This window comes from Peromyscus eremicus, chromosome 16_21 (genome assembly GCF_949786415.1).
Source record: "Peromyscus eremicus chromosome 16_21, PerEre_H2_v1, whole genome shotgun sequence".
NCBI lineage: Eukaryota > Metazoa > Chordata > Mammalia > Rodentia > Cricetidae > Peromyscus > Peromyscus eremicus.
Window position 1 is genome coordinate 5,722,766 of NC_081432.1, and position 21,208 is coordinate 5,743,973.

Sequence of the window (21,208 nt, forward strand, 5' to 3'; positions counted from 1 at the left end):
CCAAATTCAGTTCCCAGCACCGACATTGGGCAGCTTACAACTCCTAGGACTCAAACCCCAAGGTTTCTAGCCTCCAAGAGTACCCATACAGGCTTACAGATGATGAAATAAAAAATATTAAAAATAAATAAATAACCCAGAGAAGAAATTTTTACCCTGGTCTCAGTACCAGGAGATGCCATGATTAGGAGAGACTAGTTTGTTTTGTCTTTTAGAGATAATTATGAAATTTGTTATTATTCATGTTTTCCTCATTGCTCAGCCTACTAGGCCATATGTAAGGCCAGGCTTTTTTGCACATGCCTTTAATCCCAGGATTCAGGAGGCAGAGACAGGTGAATCTCTGTGAGTTCAAAGCTAACCTGGTCTACATAGAGTTCCAGGACAGACACACTGGAAAGAAAAAGCCATTGTGTGTAAAGGGTTTTGTCCACTAACCCTCATTCTTCTCCTTCTTTCTCCTGCACCCATTCTTTACTCCAGATGCATAAGGTGCATGACTTGTTCACTGTTGGCAGCGGGGAAGCCATGTTGCAGCTCATCCCTCCTTTCCAATGCCGAAGACACTGTCAGTCCGTGGCCATGCCGATAGAGCCTGGAGACATTGGTACGTAGGGTCCCAGGAGGACGGGGCAGTATTTCTAAGCATCTCACGTTGCCATCAAGAAGGTTTTAGCCTTTGGGCTGAGAGATGGTTCAGCTGTTAGAGGCTAGGCTCACAACCAAAAATATACGATGGTTCTGTCTGCTTAAATCAAAAGTAACATTTTATCAACCCAGTTGATGTATTGTGCTTAAAGAGAACAGGTGAAGTAGCACTGGGAGATGTGTGCACAATCAGAGATGTGTGCACAATCAGCGCTAAGAATGAGGGTGTCAAAGGTTGGGCCTGACAACTCCAAGTTAGAAGGGGTTCTAAAGGGGTTCTGGAGTTATTTAGAAGAATGTATGTATCCTTTTATAGATGAGAGTCAAGTGACCTTCCCAGTGTCCCACCATCAAGTCATGTCCCGGCCTGACACAGGCATGCCAGGCCAGAGCCACGGCAAGGTCAGAGGAAACCTTCATACCTGTTTTACAAATAAGACAGCACGAAGTGAAGGGCCACCATCACATGGGTGCCACTTCTGTGTGCGTCCCACAGCCAAGACCCGGCTCACACTGATGACCCACCCTTGGTTCTGGCTCCATGCTTCCTACCCAGTATCCTCAGCGTCTGTTCCAGATCAGTCAGTTGACAACAGTCCTCTTGGCAGAAGCAAAGGTGGCAGCAGATGCCACTGGTGTCCCTGTGTGTGTACCCCCCTCACAAGATCTGGAGCCCCTGCCAGGCTGAGGCCAGCTTCCATTGGGTGCTTTTACCATTGGCCATCAGAAGCCCCAGGGTACCAGAACGCTCTCACCTCGGGGAAGGCCGGGAGCTGGCATTGTGCCAAGTGTTGCTCCCCATTTCAGAACCTTGTTTTAGTGTAGGGGTGGGGGTATGACAGACTGAGCAGTAATAATGGGGTCCAGTGGTCCATGCCGTGCAGGACTGCGGTAAGAAGGGAATGTGTGCATGGGAACAGCAGGCCCTGGTTCCTGCAGTGAAGTGACTGTTACAGAGAACAGGCTTGGAAATTGTGGGCACACTGAAATAGGTCTCTGTCGTGTTTTCCACAAACACCGTTGTTCAGACAGCTTTAGAGCACCTTACATTTCCGGATTCTAGATTTCCAGTTCCACAAGCATCCGGAATGCCAGTTAGAAAGTTTGAAAAGAAGAGGGGACTGGCAGCTGCCAAGGAAGCTTTGATAGGCAAGAGCAGCCTAAAACACAGACGCCAGGCTCCTGGCTGGTAGAGCCTGAATGGCCAGCCACATGGCAAGCACAGAAGAGGGCAGATGGGGCTGGAGAGGGCGCTCAGTGGTCAGGAGCACTGACTGCTTTTCCAGAGGACCAGGTTCAGTTCCCAGCACCACATGGCAGCTCACAACTGTCTGTAACTCCAAGATCTGACCCCTTCACACAGACATATATGCAGCAAAACACCAATGCTAAGTTAATTAATTTCAAAAAAAGGAGAGGGGCAGACCCTGAGGAAAGACCAAGCATGGGAGAGTGGGGGGTGGGTGGTGACTGGAGCCCTGGGAGGACTGGAGGTAGCAGTTCAGCTGCCCAGGAGGACAGGACCAGAGTCAGACCTGCTGGTGAGGAGAGGAACTGGGGGTGACGTGGCCACCCAGGACCCGTCAGAACGGCACTGGGACAAGCTGTTCTGTGACTTTTTTTTTTTTTTTTTTAACTAAAATGCTCTTTAACTGAAGTGGAGGGCAGGAATTCCAGATCACCAGGAATCCTGGAATGGAGACATAGTCAAGGATGATAAATATTGGGCACAGCATCAACTGTCACGGCTCAGTCCCAGAATGGTCACATGACCTTTCCTCAGTCACCAAGAATTGGTTGGTGCCTGTTCTGTGCACTCCGTGTCTAGACGGGTACCAACGTCACATCCTGGAGACTGCAGTTGAGGGCTAGCATGAGACAGTTTTCTTTACTACTAGAAGTTTTGCAGACAGTCTCGCTGTGTAGTTCTGGCTGGCCTAGCTATCATAGGTAGCTCAAGCTGGCTTCAGACTTGCAGTAGTCCTTCTGCCTCAGTCTCGGGGCTAGCATTACAGGTACGTGCCTCCACCTCAGCTTTTCTGTATGTCTTTGTTTACTTACAGTGACTCTGGTCCTTTTGAGGTGGGGTCTGGCTGTGTAATCCTGGCTGGCCTCAGCCTTACAAGTGCTGGGATACAGGTGTAGCCCCACACTCGGCAAGAGATCCACTGTGCTGAGTGTTAGAGCATGCAGGACAGCCCTGGGAGCAGCAGCAGGTCACCTTCCCACACCCAGATGGTCTGGCTCTGAGTTTTCTAGACAGTTCTTCACATCACTCCTGACCCCAGGGCTGGAAACAAGAGCATCCTGAGAAGGCCCTGGAATAGGCTTTCTGAGTTAGGACTTTGGAAACTGCTGTCTTCATGCACGGTATGCAGGATACACAGACTCTGAGAAGTCATGGAACTGTGGAAGCCTCTATCTTCAGATCTTCAGGACTCTGTTTACAGAGCTGTGTTGGGAAATCTGTGTGTGCTGGAGCAAATTATTGTAGGAATAACCTTGTGTTCCCCACAGAACCCATCCAGACCTGGGCATAGTGACATGCACCCTGAAGTCCTAGCATTCAAGAGGCTGAGGCAGGAGGATCCCAAGCTTGAGGCCAGCCTAGGCTACATACAACCTATCACACACACACACACATACACACACACACACACTCCAAAAAAAAAAAAAAAAAGGAAAGGGAAAAAAATCAGCCTGAGAGCTGGTGGCCGATGGTTTCCTCATTGAAAACAGGCTGCCTTTGCGACTAGCCAAAATGTGATTCAGTTGTCCAGAGATGGTGGGGAGAACATGTCTGCATTCGGAGTGACTCTTTGAATGTCAGGTCACAGAAAACTAGTAATTGCAAGGCATACTTCCTTAGGCTTCCGAGAGCACAGAGGCCTTTGTGTCAAATGCAGCCATCTGTAAGAGCAGCAGGACTCAGACCCGTGCCTCTGGCCAGTGTCCCTCTCCCTGACATTCACTCTTTCCTGTTGCTGTCTTCCTCCAAGGCTATGCGGGTGCTGCCGACTGGAAGGTCTACATTGTAGCCAGAGGGGTCCAGCCTTTGATCATCTGCGATGGAACCACTCTCTCAGAACTGTAGCAAACAGCTGTCGCTGGGAACTACCTGAAGAGCTGAGAACCAGGCTGAAAAGTGGGGAGGGGAATAAATCGCTACAACAGTTTCCTCGGGCTGGTTGCTTAGTTACCTGCCCTGGGTGCACTGGAGACAGTGGCTAGGGCCCCACCCCTAAATCTCTGTCCCAAGATTCCTCAGGGAGGGTTGCAGCCTGGCTGCTGCCCAAGGCTTTGCCCACTTTGTCTTCTCCCAGGCCTTTGGACACCGAGGTGTTGGAAATGGGCTGGTGGCTCCCTCTGTGGCTGTGGATATGGCTCCTCTACTGGCTTCTTGGCAGTGGAGGGGCAGTAATAGGTGCTCACACCACATCCTTCACTAGGTGGATCTGTTTGTCCACTCTTTCCCTGGCCACATCACCCTGCACTAAAAAGTACAAAAGGGAAATCCATGGCCGACTTTAAAAATCACTACAGTTTGACAAGCAGAAAGAATTGGGAACCGTTGTAGGGGAGGCTCAGATAGCCAGAATTGCATCTTTAAAGTACCTGCTAGTACCAGGTACATACCTTTAATCCTAGCACTTGGGAGCAGGCCAATATCTATGAGCTCTAGGCTAGCCTGTTCTACATAGTGAGTTCCAGGTTTGCCAAGGATTGAGACCCTGTCTCAAACCCTCTCCCTGCCCCCCACCCCACCGCCCAAAATGTACCTCCTAGATCTAGATCTAGGGATGTAGCTCAGTGGTAGAGCGCTTGCCGTGTGTGTGTGTGTGTGTGTGTGTGTGTGTGTGTGTGTGTGTGTGTGTGTGTGTGTGAAGCGCTGAGTGCAGTCCTCAGCATCACAAAGAGGAAAAGGAAAACCCCTCTCCTGGAGCTTTGTGATGGATGCTGGAGACTGGGTTACAATTCTGAATCTTAGAGGTTCCCATGCCCCTCCCTCCACTGCCCATCAGATTAGTTTCTCAGAAGTTCAGCCTCCCCTAGCTGGCCAGCACCCTCGCTGAGGCTGCCCTTGTCAACTGCTGCTGCGTCCCACCCCCTTCAGAAGGAATGAGTTAGAATAGCTGGCCTGAGGGAGACAGGCACCTCCCTGAGTTTGATCTTTAGGCCTGACTTTCTACAGAGATATTTTTCAGCAGCCTCAAAGCTGATGTAATGTGGTTGGGGAAGGAGCTGCAGAGCCAAAGCGTTCACCATCAGTGTGCAGCTCCCTTCGTGGCCCTCTGGCCTACCGTGATCCCGTCTTCGTATTGGGAGGCAAGGTGACATGTTGGTTTTGTCAGGATGCACAACTATCCTAACTAGGTGATCTGCTGTGCTTACTGCTCCCCTGAGTGCTTTGGGGTGTCTTCATCAAACAATGTAGAGAAGGATGCCCCTTGTTTGTTTGTTCGTTAGTTTTTTTTGAGACAAGGTTTCTCTGTGTAGCCTTGATTGTCCTGAAACTCACTCTGTAGACCAGGCTGGCCTCGAACTCAGAGATCTGGCTGCCTATGCCTCCCAAATGCTGGGATTAAAGGTGTGTGTCATCACCCCCTGGCAGGGATGCTTTTTTTTGCTTCCTCTGCCTTTTTTGTTTTTTTGTTTTGTTTTGTTTTGAGACAGGGTTTCTCACTGTGGCTCTGGCTAGCCTTGAACTCATGTAGACCTGACTGGCCTTGAACTCATAGAGATCTGCCTGCCCCTACCTCCCCAGTGCTGAAGTTAAAGGCGTGCACCACTACACCCAGCTTCCTCTGCCCTCTTATTTGGCCCTTTATTGCCATGGCTAGGTACTTGACCACTGACCATCCCTCACAGAGATGAAGGAGAACCAAACTGAGTGGTGGCCTCTATTTCCAAATTGCAGAAGTCAGAAGACTGCACAGTAGGTCTGTATAGGCCAAAGCGGTCTATGGTGATGGAAGTTGTGACCCCCTGTGGGATCCCCCCATCCTTGGAGGGGCCCTGTACCTTCTCCCAGGCCCTCGCTCCCTTGCATTTCATAGACAGCAGTGGGGAGCACATGTGGGGTTAACCAAAGAGGGTTCTGAGAGGAGGCTGAGGTGGTTTGTGGGTTTGTGGAAGACAAGCAGCCTTCACAGAGCTCGGGTGGAACGGCTCAGAGCCTCCTCAGGCTAACGTATGAACTGCATCTGAGGGAGCTTTCCCTGAGAGAATGGAGCCTTTGTGTGGCCAGTGGAGGAAAAACAGATCTTTGTACACACAGAAGTCCCACTGCTTAGCAGCTAGGATTCCGAGGACCGTGAGAGGTCAGCTCTGAGCTTCCACAGTACTTCCCCTGGTGCGTGTGGGCGGGCTTACACTCAGGTCCGGGGCCTCCAGAGCCCTCTGAAACTTGGAGAGGAGTTCTGAATCCTTGGAGAGGAGGCTCAGAGGTTCAGAACCACTGTTGCAGTCTAGAACCTGGTGTTCTTTCGATGTGTGACTCCGTGTTTACCTCTGGAGTCCAGAAAAGAGCTCGAGCTGAAATCAAGGAAACCTTGCCTGGGTTGGCCTAGGCTGTGTGTGTGTGTGTGTGTGTGTGTGTGTGTGTGTGTGCTCATGCACGCGCGCGTGCACTTCAGCTGAGACTTGTGCAGGCAAGGGAGAGACCCTCGAAGGCTTTTCTGCTCTTAACTACTGCACAGAAGTTGCTCACCTCAAGGAATTCTGGAGTCCTGCAGGAAGGACTGGGGCTGCCAGTGGGTTTTCTTCAGCCAGCTGGAGACCTGGAGACAGAAGCAGCAAAGGCCCCTCTGCACGTGTGGTGGTGTGGACAGGAGGGTGAGGGTCAGCAAGAGGAGCTGGCATTGGGAAGGCCGGGACCCGTCTAACCAGCTCACCTCAGGTGCCAGTGCAAACCAGGCATGGGGCAGGTTAGGAAGTGGTTACTAGACAGTGACATGGTGACCTCTGTCTGTGTGAGTTAGGTTCATTTTTTTGTGGGACTCCAGGCCCTAGAAATCGGCTCTCTGGGGAGGCAAGTATTCTTTGAAGCGATTGAGTCCAAGTGGCTGGAGCTCACACGGTCGGCTCTTGAGTGGACACCAGAGCTGTTGTCGTTTGTGGAAGAGGCAGGCTTGTCCTCACCCCACTCTGGATCTTAAGGAGAGGGAGTGGCAGAGCCTTGTGACACTAGAATTCACCTGTTTGGTGCAATTCAGAGCAAATTCGGGGGTGGGGTGGGTGGGTTGGTTGGTTGAAGACAGGGTCTTCCTGTGTAGCCCTGGCTGGCCTGAAACTCACTGTGTAGAACAAGTTGGCATCAACGCACAGAGATCTGCCTGTCTCTGTCTCCCAAGTGCTGGAGTTCCGTGGTTCATTTTCTACAAGAAAAGAGTAACATCCAGGTCATTCCAGCCTCCAGTGCCCCTCGGGCTGCACACACTACCCCTTAGCCTTCACGGAGTCCTGGGAAGTAGGGCCAGATCCCTGTCACAAGGAAAGAAACTGAGGCTAGAACAGGAAGTTACTGGCAGGTGGCAGGTAACTCCACCCGGAAAGCGTGCCCTTGGCTTGTGGGCATGCCCCACTGGTGTGGGAGACCGACCTGGAAGGTCAGCCCCACAGAGCTCCATGGGATTTGCTTTCCAGGCGTTCAGGAAGACGTTGGAGGAAAGAATCTCACCACACAGTCTTTATATAAAAATCCGCCTTGTGTCCCTTTCCCTCCCCATGTGAAAACTCATTCCTGATAGTCAGTAGCTGGAGCACAACTGCATCCAGCCATTTTCCCATCACTGCGTTTCCAGATGTGTGTCCAGTTCCAGTTGTGGGTCCCTTTGGAGTTGCATCACTTGTTTTTCAGTTCTCAAGTTTTCTATTCCCTTCTTCCAAAACCTAGCAGAGGCCGGAGTGTTTCAGAGTGTTGCTTTGAAAGCCAGTATCCCGTTCCTTCCCCACAGGTGACCTCAGCCTTGCTCCCGTGGTCTGGGTGTGCTCAGCCTGTCGTTTCCACAGCGACTGCTCAAGTGTCAGCGGCTCCTTGCCCAGCTGAGGCTAGGCCATGGGGGGAGGGAGGGGGCTCACCCACCTCCCAGCCAGGGACTAAGGGATGTGCTTTACCGTGGTACTTCAGAACCCATGCATGTCCTCGGGGGAGCTACAGGTGCTCCTGGAGACAGCCGTGTGGCAGACGTGAAACAAGGCCCAGGCAGGCAGCCTGTCCTCACCTAGTCTCCAGTACCCAGCAGCTTCTTCCAGAAGAGCACAGCAGGGAGATGGACAGGTGCTCACTCTGTGCCCAAGCCAGCTTGCCTGAGCACCGTGTGACTTCAAGTCTGGGCTCTGGAGAAGCCCTGCAGCCAGCTTGTCCGCTGTCCAGGCCCCTCCGTGTCTGGTTTCCTTGCCCTGCATAATTTCAGCATTAGTGCTAACTACATCCGTCATTTTTCTCCCTCTGGAGACTGGAATGTCCAGACTCTCGAAGCCAAGCCGGGTAAAAGAATGTTACATAACCAAGCAGGGACCCTTCCGCCTCCGCTCAGAGCCTGTCAGGCAGGCAGTGGTCACTAGTCCAAGAGCCACAGCTGCCAGCACCCTGCAGAGAAGGGGACCCCACCCTGCTGCGTTTTGAGTTTCAAACAAATTGGGGAGTCAACATCTGCTTCGTACTAGGCGTTACTTCATTACACCACAGCCACTCTGGGGTGGGGTCCTCCTGGGCAGCCATCTTTACTCCACGGCGCTCCTCCCTCAAGCTGCGCTTGGTTCAGGACCCAGTGGACACAGGCGTTTCCAAAGAAGCCTGTCTCACCAAGGCAGCTTGCCTTCCACATCTGTCCACAGTTCTCCCCAGAAACGGGCCGGCGGTGGCCTTTTACCCCTCCCTCTCGGTCTCCCTGACCCTGTGGAAAGAACAAACACAGATGCTCAGGGTAAGGAAGGAAAGGCACAAGGTAGCCAGGGATGCCCCAACACAGCCTCTTCCTGCTGTCTTCAGGGACCAGTGCAGTCTAGAGAATCATGATGTGGCATCTGGGTGGGCCGTATGAGGAGAGAGGCATTCACCTGTCCTAGCCACGGCATCCTGCAGAGCAGTGGGTCTCAACCTGTGGGTCACAACCCCTTTGGGGTGTCACGTGACCCTTTCACAGGGGTCGCCTAAGACCTTCTGCATATCAGATATTTATACTATGATTCGTAACAGTAGCAAAATTAGTTACGAAGTAGCAATGAAAACAGTTTTATAGTTGGGGGTCACCACAGCACGAGGAACTGTATTAAAGGGTCGCAGCATCAGGAAGGTTGAGGACCACGGCTCCAGAGTGTTGACAGTAATTTAGTATCCTACAGACGTGGGAGGACTGCACCAGGGAAAGAATGGATGTGAACTAAAGTTTTGTATAATGGAATTTACTTTTTGCAATTAAAAGTATGTATGTTGCTTGGTAAGAACTTCCCTGTTCTTGGTGTCCTTTAATTTTCCCATTTTTCTCTTTTCCCGGGAAGTGGATGGATGGTGAGCAGACAATTGAGGCCGGTCTGTGACGCTCCCCCGGGGCCTCTGGCTGGCTTTGGCTTCTCTCTCCTGCCCTTGCACCCTTTGCCTCGCTCCTCCTGTGGCCTCTGCCACGGGCTCTCATCCGCTACCCCTCAAGTTCCAGGGTCTCAGTTCTCAGGGCTCTCCCTCCCATCCTTGCGTTTTACTCAGATTTTCAATTCAATTCCAATGAGCCAAGAGTCCTTTGTCCTCACCAGGCAGCCACACAGAACCTTTTGTGACCACATGCCCTCGAGGGTGCCACACTCAGAGTGGCATTTCACCTGTGGCACAAGTGGAGACCCCAAACCCTGCTGGCTCAGTCTACCTGCCACCAGACAACAGGCACACCATTAACTTAAGGTGGCTTGTGTGTGTGTGTGTGTGTGTGTGTGTGTGTGTGTATTCATGTATGTTGTATTCATGTATGTGTATAAATTATATATTATTTTTTATATAAATGCATAACAGGGTCATATCTTCTCCCTTTTTTTAAATTTTATTTATTTATATATTTTAGGTATGAGTGCTCTGGCTGCATGTATGCCCGCATGCCAGAAGAGGGCTTCAGATCTTATTGTAGATGGTTGTGAGCCACATGTGGTTGCTGGGAATTGAACTCAGGACCTCTGGAAGAGCAACCAGTGCTCTTAACCTCTGAGCCATCTCTCCAGGCCCTTCTTTTCTTCTTTTCTTCATTGTTGTTTTGAGACAAGATCTCTATGTAGCCCCGGCTGTTCTGGAACTTACTATGCAGACCAGGCTTGGCTTCTGACTCACAGAACTCTGCCTGCCTCTGGCTCCCAAATGCTGGGATTATAGGCGTGCACCACCATGCCCAGCCTCAAGGCCATCTTATTTCATTTTTCTTACTACTTGCCATGTCCTTTCCCTTCTCCCCACATTACCCCTCAACTTCCCCTGCTAAGCTGTGTGCACAGCCATGCCCTGCTGTGGATCCTTTCATAGTTTTTTCATGGGCTCTGATCATTGTCATAAAGATGGGGGAGGGGCATTGCTTTATCATATGGATTTTTTTTTTTTTTTCCGAGACAGGGTTTCTCTGTGTAGCTTTGGAGCCTTTCCTGGAACTCACTCTGTAGACCAGTCTGGCCTCGAACTCACAGAGATCTGCCTGCCTGGATTTTTTTTTTTTTTTTTAAAGATGGTCTCATGTAATCCAGGCTGGCCTTGAACTCTTAATGTAGCCAAAAAAACGATCTTGAATTTCCGATCCTCCTGCCTTCTCTTCCAGAGTACTGCGATTTAGTCAGGGACCACAATACCTAGGACCAAACCTAAGGCTTCTCACATGCCAGGTGAGCACTGTACCATCTGGGCCACATCACCGGCCCCTCAAAGTAGAAGCTTCCTCCTGTGCCCTGTGCTCAGCTCCCCACAGAGGGAGTTCCCCTAGGGCTGCCAGCCTGGCTCTCCCTCATCCTTCCTCATGGTTAATACTTGGTGGTGTGGCTGTGCGCCCGTCCGTCCGTCCGTTAATCCAGCCGTTCCGCTGTTGGTGACCCACAGCCTGCAGAGCGACTGTTGGCATTATACACTGAGAAGCTTGGTGTTAAGTATTTGTTTGTGCAAAATGGGTGTTATTGCTTATTACCACCCTGATGTGCGTTCTTCCGAAATCATTGCACTCCACAGTGATAACTGATTCGCTTACTCAGAACTAAACATGTTAACTAACACCTCTGGCCCCAATTAGCACTTGATTCCATGTTGAAGGGAAGGGAGGTAGCCTGTTCAGTGCTAATCTTAGCCTTTGAGAGCATTTGCGTGTGTCTTGAATCCCTCCCTCCCATCTCCTTCCCTCAGCTTCTCCCCTTCACCACTGATGCTCTGAAGCCCTCTTACTTCCCATGTCCACAGTGGTCCTGGCTACCTCCTGCCCCTGCACTTTGCTCTCAGCCCCTGCTTCTGACCAGTAGCATGTCCTGAGGACTCCAGCCCCATTGTTGTGCACTCCACTGCCGAGACGTCCCAGCGCATCTACTGGTGGGCGTTCTTGGCTGCCTCTAGGTTTGAGCAGTTATAAAGCTGCTAGGATGTGCTATGTGCTAGTTTGGTGTGGACACATTTCCAGTTCACTTGGGTGTACAATTGTTAGTTCTACAGTAAGAGCATACATCGTGAATTTATTTATTTATTTATTTTTATTTTTTTTATTTTTTTTTTTTCTGGAGCTGAGGACTGAAGCGAGGGCCTTGTGCTTGCTAGGCAAGGGCTCTACCAATGGATTTTTATGAAGCCATCAGATCTTCTTACCAAGTGGTTATAGCCGTCCTGCATTCTCACTAACAATGAGAGGAGGTTGTTTTTTCTTTAAATCTTTGACAATTCCATGCACATATATGATGCCTTTTGATCATTTTTACTCTGTTCCCAACAATCTCTTCTTCCTATGAGTTCCCACCCACTTTCATGTACTTTGTTATTGTTTTGATTAGGGTTGCCTATATAAAGCATGGCTAGGGGGTTCTTTAGTGACATGTGGACAGCTTGCCATTAGCTGCCCAGATGAAGAAATGACCCCCGCCCCAGCAACTATAAACTGCTAACACAGCTCTTCAGGGACGGGTGAGGCCTTGTTAGGCCCTCCCTCACCCATGATGAAACAGTGACAGGCCCCAGCTTCGGCAGGGTTTGACTACAGCTGCTGTGGTGAGTTCAGTGGCTACGTCATGCCCGAAGGACAGCGTTTCCCAGCCCTCCTGTCCACCCTGCAGCTCTTACGCTCTGTCCCCCCTCCCCCATCTGCAATGTGCCCTGAGCCTTGGAGATCTCAGCAGGGGCTCAGAACTCTGATCAGTCACGAGTCTGTGCATTAACTCTTGCCCAAGCAATGAGAAGTTTTGTTGCTCTCAGTCTCTGTCAGCACTTGGTGACGTCCACGTTTGGATTTTGGTCCTTCTGGCTGGTCTGTGTTGCTGGTATTACTGTCTTATTGTTTTAATTTGTGATTCCCCAGTGACGCATGATGAAGAACACTGTCCGTGTTTGCCATCTGTATGTACTCATTAAGAAGTCCCTGGGGGCCGGGCGGTGGTGGCGCACGCCTTTAATCCCAGCACTCGGGAGGCTGAGCCAGGCAGATCTCTGTGAGTTCGAGGACAGCCTGGACTACCAAGTGAGTCCCAGGAAAGGCGCAAAGCTACACAGAGAAACCCTGTCTCGAAAAACCAAAAAAAAAAAAAAAAAAAAAAAAAGTCCCTGGGGTCTTTTGCCCATTTTTAAGTTACATTGTTTGTTTTCTTATGTCGTGTTTTAAGAGTTCTCTGTATGTTTTGCTAATCACCTCTTATTAACTGTATCTTTTATGTATATTTCCTCCACTCCGTAGTCTATTTAATTCTTGTGACATTGTCTTTTTTGTTTGGTTTTTGTTTTTGTTTTGGAAACAGAGTTTCTCTATATAACAGCTCTGGCTGTCCTGGAACTTGATTTGTAGACCAGGCTGGCCTGAAACTCACAGAGAGCCTCCTGCCTTTGCCTCCCAAGTGCTGGGATCAAAGGCATGCACCACCACCACCTGGTGACATTGTCTTTTTAAAAGAGAAGTTTACCTTTTTTCTGTGTGTGGTTTTCCTGAAACAGTCCCACTGAAGCCCAGGCTAGCCTCAACAAAGCCCAGGCTAGCTCAACTCTCAATCCTCCTGCCTCACCTTTCTGAGCTCTGGAATTACAAGTCTGAGCCACTACATCTAGCTGAGAAGTTCTGTATTTTAGTCAAGCTCATGGATTATGCCTTTAATATTGGATATGAAAGTCTCCTTTGGGACTGAAGAGATAGCTCCATGTTCTTGCAGAGTTCAGTTCCTGGCACCCACATGGTAGCCCCAGTTCTGGAGAATCTTACCTCTTTGGGCCTCCGTGGGAACTGTACACATGGTGATATACATGCAGGTAAAACACCCATACACATAAAATAAAAAATATTTTTAAACATCACCTCTATACTCTAGGTTTTCTTCTAGTTTTTAGTTTTTCACTCTGCATAATCCATCCTGTGGGCTTTACCTCTTTATTTTCCTGTTATTGTGGGTTTTTTTGTTTGTTTGTTTTTGTTTTTTTAATTTCCTCAGTGCTGGGGCCAAACAGTTGACTTCTGTGGTGGGTGAAAGGTCTGGGTCCAGCTTGTTTTTGAGTGTCAGTTCGGTTGTCCTGGCCTTGTTTGTCCGGAAGACCATCTTTACCACACAATGACGCTTTTGCTCCCTGCCAGCCACCCCTGCTGACTGCATTTATATAGGTCCCTCCCGGCTCACTCCTGTGCTCCATTGCTCTCTCTCTGGATTCTTTTACAAGGATGATGCCGTTTGATGGCAGTGGCTTTTCTTCAAATCCTGATGTCAGTAATGCCATCTTTTCCTTCTGTGTTGAGTGGGGTCTTCTGAGGTTTGTGCCCAGTGCGAACTTAAGAGTCAGCTGTTGGTGTCTACAGAAAAAGTGCTCCAAGTTTTGGCTGGGATTTCACGGCAGCTAAAGAATTGGATCCAGATACACGCTCGTGCACACACAGTTATTTTAGGGGCCTGGAGATGTAGGCCTCAACTACTGCGCTGGCTAGCTTTATGTCAGCTTAACAACAGGGTCATTTAGGAAGAGGGAAAATCAATTGAGAAAATTCCCCCTACCAGGTTGGCCTGTGGGCAAGTCTGGGGGGCATTTTCTTGAATGATGATTGATGGGAGAGGGCACCAGCTCACTGTGGGGGGTGCTGCCCCTGGGCAGGCGGTCTGTAGGTGCTATAAGAAAGCAGGCTGACAAGCCAGTAAGCAGCACCCCTCCATGGCCTCTGCATCAGCTCCTGCCTCCAGGTTCCACCCTGAGTTCCTGCTCTGACTTCCCTTGATGATGGAGTGTAACTGTAAGCTGAAATACACCCTTTCCACCCCAAGTAGCTTTTGTTCATGGTGTTTGTCACAGCAGTAGAGATCCTAACTAAGACACCCAGATTATACAAAGACCTGGATTCAATCCCAGCACTGTGTAAACCCAGTACTCAGGGTGAAGACAGGAGGACCAGAAGAAGTTCAAGATCATCCTTAGCTGCGGCCAGCCTAGACTATGTGAGTGTCTCAAATAAAAAAGGAAATAAACGGAAAAATAAAAATAAAAAAGAGGGCTGGAGAGAGGACTCAGTGGTTAAGGGTGCTGGCTGACCCAAGGTCAACTCCTAGCACCCACATGGAGTCTCATAACTGTAACTCCAGTTCCAGGGGATCTGAAGTCCTCCTTGCCTCATGGGCACAAGGAATATACATGGTCATGGTGCACAGGCGTACATGCAGACAAAACACCCCCACACATCATAATCTTAAAATATATATATATATATATATATATATATATATATATATATATATATATATATGATTGGTTGTGATGCTGGGGTCAACCCACAGCCTCATACATGCCAGGCAAGTGCTCCACTACTGAGTGACACTCTCAGGCTATTTTAATTAGATGTTATGATTCCCATCCCATGATAACATTTTGAATGTTGGTATGTCCTTTTCAGCTCCGTTTAAGCTAGATTTTACGACTACACATTCCTCCAACATGACACATTCTTTAGTCTCCTAATAATCTCACTTATGAGCCTCTGGATGCTGTGTTCAAGACATACTTCACCAAGTGTCATTTTTTTTTTCTCAGCACAATGGCTTATTTTTGTGGAAATCACACATTCTTTTCTTTTTAATTATTAATTCCTATGTGTATGAGTGTTTTGCCTGCATGCATACCTGCCTACCATGTGAGTGTCAGGTGCCTGCAGAAGCCAAAAATAGGCTGTTGGATCCCTTGGGACTGTAGTTTAGACAGTTGTGAGCCTCTGTGCGGGTGCTGGGAATCAAACCCAGGTCCTCCCTCCGGATGAGCAGCCGGTGCTCTTAGGAGCTGTCTCTTAGGAAACCATCATTTAATATTTAACTCTGTTTATGTGTCTGTGTCTATATACTGTGCCATGGATGTCTGCAGAAGCCAGAAGGAAGGCGCTGGATCCCTGGAGCCGGAGCTAACGGTTGTGAGCTGCCAGACATGGATCCTGGAGCCAAACTTGGGGCCTCTGCCAGAGCAGCAATTGTCGTTAACTACTAAGCCATTTTGTGTGCCTTGTTTTATTTGTTTAATGAATCCATATATATATATATATATATATATATATATATATATATATATGGTTTTTTTGTTTGTTTTTTCAAGACAGGGTTTCTCTGTGTAGTCCTGGCTGTCCTAGAACTCACTCTGTAGACCAGGCTGGCCTCCCGAGTTGCATTCTGGGATTAAGGAGTGTGACACTACCATCCCATCAGGCTAGGAATCCTTATTTTACCTGTGTGAGGACTTTTCCTTTTGAGTCTGTCTACACTCATTCTCTGTATTATAACTCTAGCCTTTACAATTTATCTTTCATCTACTGTGACTGTCTCAAGCCTTCTACTTAAATTGTTTTCTCTGCCAGGCAGTGGTGGCACACGACTCTAATTCCAGCATTCTGGGAGACAGAGGCTGGTGGGATCTGTGAGGTCAAGACCAGCCCGGTCTACAGAGTGGGTTCCAGGCCAGCCAGAGCTACACAGAGAAACCCTGTCTCAGAAAAACCAAACACAAGCTGTTTTTCCAGCTGTCTGTTAACTTCTTGCGGTGCCCTGCTCCAGGTCTGTGGGTTCCCTCACTGTGTCCTTTTCCTTTGGTCTGCTGCTTCCTCTCTGAGCCCTTCATTCCTCCGTAAGTCCGAGGGCTCAGGGAGCGTCCTGTTCTCTGCCTGCCAGACCTGTCCCCTCCTCACCAGCTGTCCTCTTCCTCTGATTCTGCCAGTCAGAGTTGTTGCAGCCACCGGCCCCTCCCCCTCTTTTTTCTCTTTCTCTCTCTTCCTCTCCACCCACTTTCTATTCACCATCTTCCTTCTTTCCTTATTCATTTACTTATTTTTATTTTTAATTTTGGCCTCAGGTTAGAATATGCTAAGCACAGAGTGTGCTGAGTCACACCCCAGCCCCCATACCCTTCCTGTGGTAGCCCAGGCTGGACCTCTGGCTTCTGTGGAATATGAGTACCTTCACAAATCAGTACACAGTACTCACCAGTTAGGTTTTTTGTTTATTTATAGACTTATTATTTTATGGGAATGAGTGTTTTGCCTGTGTGTATGTGCACCGCAAGAGTTCCTGGTGCCTACAGAATCCAGATGAGGGCATTAGATCACCTAGAACTAGAGTTACAGATGGTTATGAGCGGCCATTTGGGTGCTGGGAATTGAACTTGGATCCTTACAAGATCAGCCAGTGCTCTTAAGCACTGAGTCATCTCTCCAGACTCTTTCTCGTGTTTTAAAAGAACTCACGTTCACAGCCCACGGAGGACTTGCCACTAACCATCCTGCCTCTTTGATGGCCAAGGCGTCTCCAGCTCAACAATGAGAATCTCTGCCCTTTCTGGACCCTCATTCTTCACTGTCCCTGACACAGGAACTAACATTTTCCTAGCTGCCTACCGTTTCCTGTTCCCTCCCCAAACCCACCTTCGTTTTCTTAAATCCTTATATTTACCTCCACTAGGAAAAAAAATACAGAAAATGAAACTATCAAAACCAAGGGAAAGGTTCAGTGAGATGGCTCAGTGGTAAGGGTGCTGCCACCAAGCCTGACTACTGAGCTCCATCCCCGGGACTCATGGTAGGAGAGATCCAACCCTACAAATGTCCTGCACATGCGTGCCATGGCATGTACATGCCCTATCCCATGCACATTAAATAATAGAAGAAATAAAATTTAAAGCAAGACAGAATAAAACAGAATGTAAGAATAGAGCATTCAGGTCAGACCCAGCTCGGTCAGCCCTCAAAGTGGGACCAATGGCCTCCCTACAAACCTCACTTCAGCTTGCCAAGAGGGTGATGTTGGTGGGGATGGGACAGGCCTTGCTTCTGCTCTCCTCTGTAGACAGGTGTCCTCCAGCCTCCAGAGATGTCCTCCAAGCCACCAGTGGACAGCAGAGCTGGCCCTGGCTGGCAGCTGGACCCCAACCCACAGCCCTGTGTCCTGCCTTTTCTGCAGGGAGGACAGAACTGAGACCTGAGCTGGGCCAGTCAGGAGCAGCCAATGGCCTCAGCCTGTGGGAATGTCGCCCTGTAGACCTGAACCATCCTGAGCCCTGTATACCTCACCCAGGGGATGCTCAGTCTCTGCACAGCCCCACACCAAGCAGAACCTTCAAACCCCTGAGGACTCCTAGCACCGAATGTCCTTGCCCTGCTGGCCTAGCTTTGAAGAACAAAGACGGATTTCTTCCAGGGTTGAGCTTTTGGCATTCTGAGGGGGTGGGTCTCTGCTGCTCTCCTGCTCACTTGGATGACAGCAGCTACATTCTACTGGGTGAGCACCCTTGCCACACAAGAAGCTGGAGGAGCAGGACTGGACTCTCGGCCTACAGCCACATCTACTTTGACCTCACTCTTGGAGCCCTGCAGCTTGGTCCTGCTAGCAGGGTGTCTCATCTGGAGCTGAACTCTACACCGGGGCCTGTCAGGCTTTGTCTAGCTGTAACAAATGCCTGACAAGCACCTGAAGGGCAGAGGGTTTGTTCGGGATCGAAGTTTAAGAAGGAAAGAGAGTCATCGTGGTAGGGAGGCACCACATTGCATCTTCAGTCAGGAAGCAGAGCAGTCAGGAAGTGAGGCCGGCTATAAAACCCTAGGCCCCACCCCCATGGCCCATTTCCTCCTAAAGTTTCCACAACCTTCCAAACCTCACCAACAGCTGGAGATCAAGTATGAGCCTATGGGGGACATTTATGTGCAAACTACAGTGTCGAATGCCCAGTCGGGGCTATATGCTGTAGAGAGGGACAGGATCGTGCTGCACGAAGTTTCTCCATCTTTTTGAGAGACCTGGGAGACTGAACTAAACACTGGAAAACAGGATGCTCTCAGAGAACAAAACCAGCAAACCACAGAAAACGAATCAGAACCGTGGACACAAAGTCACCTGGAGGCGCAGACCCAGTGTCGAGCACACTGAGAACAGAACCCTTAAAGACCATGCCTGTCGGGAGAGGGGGTCTCCAGTGAAGAAAAGGGAGAGCTGGCACCGCAGGCCTTTTATCCCAGCACTCGGGAGGCAGAGGCAGGTGCATCTCTGTGAGTTCGAGGCCAGCCTGGTCTATCACAGAGTGAGTTCCAGGATAGCCAGGGCTGTCTCAGGAAAAAGAAGAAGAAGGAGGAGGAGGAGGAGGAGGAGGAGGAGGAGGAGGAGGAGGAGGAGGAGGAGGAGGAGGAGAAGAAGAAGAAGAAGAAGAAGAAGAAGAAGAAGAAGAAGAAGAAGAAGAAGAAGAAGAAGAAGGAGAACCATGTATACAGGCTCTCCCCACCTGCCAGGAACAGAGCCCTCCAGGTTGACAGAACATCCTGGGCCATCTCAGCTGACTCTTGACAGGACCCTGCATTGCTGTGACCAAAGTTCTACCCGAGGAGAGTAGCTTTTTGCTTGTGGTTCACACAGAACATGGGGTTCTGTGCACCCTAGGATGGAAGAGGGGACAGAGTGGAGCCGCTCACACCACGGTAACCAGGAACCACAAAAGGAGCCTAAAGGAAGGAGCTGGGGGGAAGCCGCCATCAAGGATGCACCCTGTGAGCTCCCTTCTCCTCCCAACAAAGCCGCTGTGTTATGCGTCCATCGAGGGAGGGCATTGTCATTTCTCAGCTCAGAGCAGTCAGGACCTAGTCATGTCTGGGCCAGCCTGAATAAACTAAGCTGAAAGTGTAGTCCTCAGCCCCCCTGACCACATACATGTGCCCTTAGCCTTGTGTATTGGGCCTTGACAGCTGCGGAATGGGACCTCGAACATACAGAACATCTGCTGGACGGCACTGGTGCTGTACGACGTCACGGTGTACATACTGCCCTGGTGTGTCATGCTTAGTAACAGCGCAACAGAGACCGTGCAGTGGCCAAGGGACCACCTCAGACAGGTCTCATGGAGGCAGGGGAGCATGTCCCACGTGTGCCACGTGAGAGGACACGGGGCCTTTGATGCCATCTCCCGGTCTGGATGTGGCACATGGTACCTCTGCTATTATCAATTCTTTTACTTATCTGTAGTTTTAGACGTCTGTCCATGAGGCACACTGTGAGGAAGAGTACCTTTAGGGTTAGCAGAAGCTGGGAGTGGTGGGGCACACTAGCAGTCCCAGAACTTGGAGGCAGGAGGATCAGGAGTTTGAGGGCATCCTCAGTTGCGTAGTGAGTTCAAGGTCACCCTGGGCTACATAAGACCTCCTTGTCTCACGCGCGCGCACATGCACATACATACACACACACACACACACACACACACACACACACACACACACACACACACACAAGACAGGCAAGAGATTAAAATGAAGGACTTGAGGAAGGGTGCTTTGGGGACATCTAACCCTTCCTTCAGCTGCTCCCTTGTCTTCACACTCTTCCCTGGTCCCCAGTGCCAGCCGTCAGCAGCTCTAACTCTGGCCCGCCAGTCACACACACCCCATGCCCCTGCTGTGTCCTGACAGGGCCCCTCCCTCCATCAGGCCCAGCCTCGTGTTTCGTGAAGAAGATGGTTTATCATTTTGTCCCATCTGTCCTGTGAGACAGGAAGCCGGCAGGGTAGGAATCCCTGGAGGCCTGGCCCAGGTGCCCTCCATCTCCCGCTGAAGGCGATGGATGTGTCTGAGGGTGGTATTGCCAGAGATGAAAGGCTCCTCTGTCTACGTGGTGCTGTGAGGGGGCAGGACTACTTAAGGTTTGGGGCTATCTGCATAGGTAGGTTCTCCTGGGGAGTGCAGGCCTCTGGGGTCCCAGGTGTGAGATGGGGTCCTGTCCCCAAAGCCCATCAGACACCAAACCTGGAAGGCAGCAGACCCCTTTCTGCTTTCCGAGGCCTCCGGAAATTGTCCCCTTTTCACCTTCTTACAATACCTACAACTTGTCAGATGCCGAGGTGTGGGCAGGGTTGGGGCTGAGGGGTGGACGGCCTGCTCAGCTGGAGAGTGACATCAGGGCTGGAGCTGGGGCAGTCTGATTAGGCTCTGCCTTGAACTCCCCTGACATGCCTTCCTCTCCATTCCTTAGGCACACCTTCCTCGCCAGCCTTTCGCCTGCCTCCTCCATCCCTCTCTCTCCCTGTCCAGTCTCTCCGGCTCTTCCTCCCCAATCCTGGGGCCTACTGAGTCAAGTCACAACGCACTGCTCCTAGTTTGAAATGATTTTAACTATTTTCCTTTTAATTCAATTAAATTCCTCCTCTGCCTGCCTGGTTTTGTGGTGGTGGTCTGTGGTGCTGGGGATCAAACCCGTGTGCCCTGACCCTGAGCTCCACCTGCCCCTTGTCTGTGTGTGTCTTCTTAGCTCAGACACACATGTGACCATCCCGCTTTGGGAATCCCCCAATGGAAAGACCTAAGGCTCTTTCCTTCTCTCCGAGAGGAAGCAGGTGTTACACCAGGAAGATTATTCTGAGGTGTGGACACCAGGGGTTCCAGAAGGGGCCTGTGGCCCACAGGAGCCAGATGTCCCCTCCCATGATGGCTCCAGGAGGCCATGTGGAGAGGGTGTTAGAACTGCTTCTGGAAGGGAGAACCCTGAAGGGCCGTGGGCTCCAAACAAGTAGGCATTCCACTCCTAAGTCTGCCGCGGGCTGCCAGAAGTGCTGGCGGGGTCTGGAGCGGCACAGTGACGAAAGAGCAAGCGAGGATCTAGCTCCACGGAGATGGCTGAGGCAGGAGCATTGCCACACCGCAGAGCGCAAGGCCCTGTGGGCCGTCAGTTTCTTCAGGCAGTTTACTTTAGATCACTTTGGGAGTAGCTGTCTCATGACCCCCCACTTTGGATACTTCCTGTATGTGTCTGTGTAAATTCTGTTCACTCTGCACTGGCCAGGAAGTGCAACTCCACATGTCGTGTCCTCAGAGAACACCTTTTTAAAAATGGAGAGGGGACACCTGCAAGTGCAGAAGGGTATAGCAGTCAGAGAGCGGCTAAC

At 50.3% G+C, this 21,208-nt stretch overlaps 1 protein-coding gene across 8 annotated transcripts in view; it reads left to right on the forward strand.

The window, feature by feature from the left end:
- C16_21H6orf89 (chromosome 16_21 C6orf89 homolog) overlaps positions 1–3,824 on the forward strand; it is a 32,553-nt gene extending 28,729 nt beyond the window's left edge. For all 8 annotated transcript variants that reach the window (XM_059281708.1, XM_059281710.1, XM_059281709.1 and 5 more), the window contains 2 exons: positions 484–607; positions 3,648–3,824. In XM_059281708.1, coding sequence (XP_059137691.1) covers positions 484–607; positions 3,648–3,742 — 219 coding nt within the window. In that variant the 3' untranslated portion in view covers positions 3,743–3,824. The remainder of the gene's footprint in view (positions 1–483; positions 608–3,647) is intronic.
- Positions 3,825–21,208: the final 17,384 nt, after the last annotated feature.